Source organism: Esox lucius, chromosome 4, assembly GCF_011004845.1.
Source record: "Esox lucius isolate fEsoLuc1 chromosome 4, fEsoLuc1.pri, whole genome shotgun sequence".
In the NCBI taxonomy this organism is placed as follows: Eukaryota; Metazoa; Chordata; class Actinopteri; order Esociformes; family Esocidae; genus Esox; species Esox lucius.
Genome location: NC_047572.1, coordinates 14,857,846 through 14,864,053, shown reverse-complemented (window position 1 = coordinate 14,864,053; position 6,208 = coordinate 14,857,846). Strand labels below are relative to the sequence as shown.

The following is a 6,208-nucleotide window of genomic DNA, read 5'->3' as shown; positions in this document are numbered from 1 at the left end:
AGAGGCTGGCTGGTCGTAAACATGTTCGAACCTTTACAACCTTTAGTCACCGGTTCTAGCAGATTGAGTGAAGGTCGCTAATAGCCACTTGAAGGGTTTAACCTGACGTTAAACATACGTGAACGTTGCACGGATAGCGTGTGACATTGTTTGACATTAGGATACATGTAATGTGTTTTGGGCATATACAAATACACCACTATACCTGATGTAGGGGATAGCCTTTGCGTTTGTTCAATATAAGGAATATAAGAGGCGCTTGACTTGGTGTAAAATATGTACAGGAACTGACAAATTGCGCATTAGAGTATGTTCATAAAAATGTATGTGTTAATAGGCATAAGGCCTACTATAAAAAAAAGAACCGGGACGCTGTTTGCCTAGAATTAGAAGGCCTACGGTTCCGGCCCCAGTTAAGCACAGCATATAAGTAGTGAAACATAATTTTTATACTCAAGCCAGGTATTGTTGAAATACACGGTATACACGATTTAGCGTAATCTTTTTTTAATTGACAATTGTTGTCCTGAAGTATTGTTACGATTGTATTTAAAAAAAATAATAATAATCCGACAATTAGGTGTATATATCTTTTGTCGTTCATATTAATGACATAGTATAACAAGTAACATAACAGTTTTGACTTATAAACTATGAATACGTAAATAATTATTAATACAATTCATAATTGTAATAGTTGAAAGCACCAGAATATAAAAATATTAAACTGAAAAAAACGTAGGAAAAAATTATGGTTTGATGGTTATTGATGGTAATTGCTGGTAAATTACTCCCTTCTTATTAATATATTCATTTTATGAATTTCATTTTATTGTTAGCCTTCGAGAAATATGCCTATCACGTACATGAAGGAAAAGCACAGTTTACATAAAACAGAAGCTTTATTTACAAATAATACGTATATTATTTAATTTCTACAAATATAATAACCATTCAATGCATTAATGATCATGAAGATGGAAAACATTAATACTGGGGGAAAGACTTCCGAAGACAAATTGAAGCCTATACTATATTTTCCCATATAGATCTTGTATATGTGTTTACAAGCTGCGCAATTAACAGTTTGCCAGTTGAAACACAGTAAATGTAATGTAACCCAGGACAATGACAGCGCTCAAGTTGCATTTAATACTTATGCACAGTTTGCGTAAAAGAGCATGCGATTTAAAACATTGTTTGATCTTATTCTCATGATATCCGTTGTTCACCACGCTCTTATTCCATGTAAAGAAGACACTGCAGTGCCGGAAGGGAACGTGTTTTGGACATTATTAAACTCCCCAACACCGAAGTTCATGTAATTCCCGTTGTTTGGTGAGGGCTGGATAGACTGCACCCCAGCCGTGGGATAGTTACAGGCATAGTTCGTATTGCAGCCAGGGCTGGGATAATTACTGAATGCTGGATAGCTGTTATAGCTGTTATAGGTGAAATGGTTTAGGCCCACATTATAAGAAGCATTATAGGTCGCTGAGTCTCCAAGGCAGGGCTTCCCATCTCGGACCAGCACTGGGACTGAGATGCGCCTTGGTGGCGGGATACCGACCATCTCCAGGCTCTGGTCCTGTCGCTGTCTCTTGCACTTGTAGCGTCGGTTCTGGAACCAGATCTTGACCTGTGTTGGGGTCAGTTTCAGAACCCCGGCTAGATGGTCCCTCTCAGGAGCTGACAGGTACTTCTGCTGCTTGAAACGTCGCTCCAGCTCGTACACCTGCGCCTGAGAGAACAGCACGCGCGGCTTCCTCCGCTTGCGGGATTTGGTTGATCGATTTGGGTCCCCTGACTTCAGGTCGTCCACTGACTCGCTGTGAGAGATGTAGGGAACTTCTAGTGGAATAGAAATTAACGAATGAATTAAGACACATTTAATCGCCGTATTGTAGGCCAAAGTTTTTCATCGCGAATTACATATTGGGATACACGCTTTTACGCAAGAGTTGGCCATCTAATGTCTCAAATTGTTTTTTTAATTAGACATAGTATATAGCCCTACATCCTATTTTGAGTCCAAATATTAAAACGGTTTGATTTGATTATATAGTTGGTTGATATACAGCTTGGGAGAAATTAAGAGACCCCTGCACCTTTTTCTTTCCTTTCCAAAAAAGTAGAAAAGGAAAGGTTTTAGTGAGGATCAGAAGCGTTCAATTTGCAGTGGTCTCTTAATTTTCTCCGGACCTGTATTTTCTAAAGCGTAATCATATGGGTTTAACCGTGTCCTTTGACGAGAGAATTTAGCCTAATGTCGTAACATTTTATTTTTATTAATATGAGCGGCATTATTGCATCAATGTGAAAGGCCTTATCTTTCCCTACCTTACATGTTTTTGGAGGCTTTTTGATTGTAAGCTAGGCCTAACTGCATATTCTACCTAACTGCATATCCATAATTGAACAAGATAGGGCAAATTATTCAACTGTATAAAATGTTACCTTTTCTGTGTTTCCCATCAAATAAGCTGTCCGTCTTTCCATCCCTAATGTCAGTTTCTAAGAAAGATTTCCCATAGAAGGCAGCGGTGAAGTTGAGGGCAGTATTTCTGTTGGCTTTAGCTTCATGGAGTTCCTCTCCAAACAGCAAGTTTCCAGACGACATCTCCCGTAGCGGTTCCTGCTTTAGGCGGGACATCATGCAAGAGGAGGTCGGTAGGGCACAGTCCATCCGTGGAGAGATGTCTAGTGAGACCAGATCCTCAGTGTGCTGCTCCAGGTTTAATATATCCTTTACAGAAAAGGGAGTGGACGTGCTAGGGCTGGAAAACATTTCCAAGGAACAGTTAATCTAAGATATAACAGGCAACAAAACGGTGATTCCAAAATCTCCACTTCTTGTTAATATTTACTGAGCTCAAGTACTCGTTTGTTTAACCGAGGACGATCTTCACTGAAGTGTGCATCTTAACTGTCAACTCGAGACCCTTACTTTTTCTTCGCCTATTTTCTCCAACGGATGGGGACCGATGAGGGTGGAGATGAGAGGGAGGTTAAACTCCATGAAGCGTTGGCTTACCCAGTTCCGGTGACGTCAAAATAATAGCTGGCGAGGTAACCCTACAAGTCCGTGCTGCATCTGAAGACAGAATGCAACTTCAGCACCAATTACGCGCGGTCACAAACTCCTTTGTCCACAGTGGACATGACAGTTGTTTTAAAACCACTTTAACCAGTAAATATGTACTTCCTAGTTGCACTTTACAATTACAGAATTGAAGGCAATATAGAATAGCTGATAGTCGGTATTAAAAATGAACCCTAGTATGAATTTTTGGCCTTCCTGTTTGCGCGCGTGTGTCAGTCCCCGTGTTTTGTGTTACTTAAATGTTTATTCCGCTGGGAATAAGAGCAGACAAGCGTCTAGGGAGGGGAGGAAGAGACAACAGGTTGGTTCCTAGGGCCTGCTACAATGGAACCCGAAACCATGTCTGTCGGGTAAAGATCCTGGTGCCTGCCCCTGGCCTGGCTATCAGGACGTGATAACAGACGACAACAAACCAGCACCCTCCCACCCACGGAGCACAACCGGGCCAAAAGTGTCACATATGCCATGCCATTTCTATTGTCATGCCTTTGGACACATTTGGTAGGCCTACTGAAAGCCGATAGATAGGCCGGCAGTCATTATACAATGTATACTGTTGTTTCAGTGGGTAAAGATCAGCAGGCCACTCGAAAATTGCCCAGTTCATTCGTTATCGTTATTCGATATAAGACGATTCGATAGACGAGTTGTAACCTAACTCGGTTTTGGTAAAAGATGAGCGTGCGTAGACTCCACACAGCACACTGTTAAAAAAGGTGCTCACGCTGGGCTGGCATCACACCCATTATTAATGCTTGAGGAGACAGCGGCGAGGAGACAGACAGTATTATCGTTTGTTTTATCTCCAGCAGCGTTTAGCTCAAACCCCGGGAACTAAATGGGTCCCTCTGTCTCCGACCGATCTCGACGTGTTTATAGTTTTAAAGAATATTTACGCGCCTCGAAAGCTGATGAATGGTTGCGAGGAGCATGGAGCGTCAACACTGCCTTGTCTTGCGCAGCAATAATTGGTGAAATAAAGTAAACCAACGGAACTCAGACAGCCCAAGGCAAGGCATGGAAACCGTGTTTTCCTCCTATATCCTCGTGAGTGACGGATTTTTCCTACTTGAACAAACCGTTGCCATTTAGTAGGCGTCTAAAGTCTGTTGTGATAAATCTCAATAAAGGTTTGAAGGCGTTACACAGTTACAGACAGGGATGGCCTATAGGACCTGCAGTGGCAGATCTTACTGAGTGAGGTTAATCGGAGTTAGTTACATTTTAAGACTGAGTTAATTAAATTAGATCCCTAATTTAAAATAGCATTTCATTTTCATGAATGTCCTAAATTCTGCAAGACAGACTGAAAGGCAATGTGTCAACTGCCCACATTGAACATGACAGGCCTATTAATGGCACATGGTTCATATCCCTAATGCATTCTCTCTCGCTCTTTCTCTGTCCGGTCCGTCTTTCTGCAGCACATCTCTAGTCAGATAAAGCGATAGATAAGGCTGCTTGAAAACTTCCGCTGGACGGGAGAGGATATTCTGGGGCGCTGTGTTGTTTTTTATCTAATGAGTCTGCGTCCGTTCCAGTGTTTGTGTGTTTGTGTATGTGTGGGGACTATGGGGAGAGCTACACGAGCAGACGCCACGCGCATAACTGGTGTCTTTCCGCCGTCCTCAAGACCAGTCAATCATATTGGCGATCTTGACACCTTCCTAATGGCGCGTACTAATTACCTTGGAAAGATAAACAATTTCGAATCTTGATCCGGTAAATAATCTGATTACTCTAGTCGATAATGGCGTCTTAACGGAAGATAGTATTGCGACTACTTGTTTTATGCAGACTAATCTAGAATAGCCTAAACGTCTTTAGTTTGTTTCGTCTAACATTTTCGACGCGGTTCAAAATGTTTAGGGTTTAAACGACACAATTATAAAATGTAAGCTAAGCATATAGCATTACAGTTAAAATAATAGAATATATGTCCTTATCGAATTAGTAAAATTGCCATTGCTAATCTGCATTTATAATCCTTTATGATCTGTTATATATCAAAATATGACAGATTGGATCACAAACTGTAGACTATTGTTATGAATTTGGATTTACGCCAACAACAGCTGTTTATATTGTATCCGATTTGCTCAATGTATTTTAAATGTAAATTCCATAAGTTAACATTGTTTCGCCGATAATCGAGAATGTTTCACGTAGGCCCTAAAATATATAATAAAATGCATAAAAAATGTATATACATTTTTAACAAATTTTTATTGTAATATTATTAAATAACTAACAAGGCCCAATGGATTATTTACAAACACTTACCAGCACAATGTGTTATATATTTTAAAAACTAAAAATTATTGTTTAGTTGGTGGGATACGCCTTTGTGGACTATATAATTCCTAACAATTCCACAAACTGTGCACATAGAAATGCATATATTACTGTGTGTAAATATACATTTCCATATATATATATATAGGCCTTATATATTTTCTAAATATTTGTTTAATTGTCAGTATTAATCATCCCAAGAGGTCAGAAATAGATAATGGTAAGGAATTAGAACTCACATGGTCAGAACAATGATTCATTATTAAATAATGAAAAGGGGCTTTATGAAACAAACTCATAGCTCCTCAAGCATTATTTTTTTTTTTACGTTTGAACACCTGTTTGTAGTTGAACAGATTTCCCCCTGCACCAATTAATAAGTATACAAAATACTTCTCTCTCTCCCACTCCCTCCAGTTCAAGGCCATACTGCATCTAATGACGATTTGACACCCAGGTGCCCCTTCATCTCTTTCACGCTCTGATTGTTCCACAACGTCTGGATGCGGATAACATTTCATTCGTGGATCGTCCTTTATTTATTTTTTGACACAGCTATATGGCTCTGAAGGCCTTTTCTTATGGTGTTACTGGCAACCATTTGAATTGTTAGATCAGACCTTTATCAGACAGTTGGGGCCATTCTCTCACAAATTATATTAGTAGAAGCTCATGATCACCCAATAAGCATAATGGTTTTTATTTATGGTGGCAGTCACAAAGTAGATTGGCTTCTGTAGTCAGAGTCTTCCACCATGTGGTCATTGCTTTAGTTGCAGCAATAGGTTGTTGTAGCGTGTGAGCAGCCAT

The 6,208-nt window shown here is 39.9% G+C and overlaps 1 protein-coding gene across 2 annotated transcripts; it reads right to left on the bottom strand.

The window, feature by feature from the left end:
* Window positions 1-932: 932 nt before the first annotated feature.
* On the bottom strand, window positions 933-2,971 carry nkx2.5 (NK2 homeobox 5). Of its 2 annotated transcripts, none has more exons than XM_010894351.2 (2): window positions 2,458-2,971; window positions 933-1,851 (listed from the first exon to the last, which is right to left on the bottom strand). In XM_010894351.2, the coding sequence occupies exons 1-2, from the start codon at window positions 2,786-2,788 to the stop codon at window positions 1,229-1,231; spliced, it is 954 nt and encodes a 317-aa protein (XP_010892653.1). In that variant the 5' UTR covers window positions 2,789-2,971; the 3' UTR covers window positions 933-1,228. The 2 variants fall into 2 exon arrangements, with proteins under 2 accessions (XP_010892653.1, XP_010892654.1); XM_010894352.2 differs by having other exon boundaries at window positions 933-1,848.
* Between the last annotated feature and the right edge of the window lie 3,237 nt (window positions 2,972-6,208).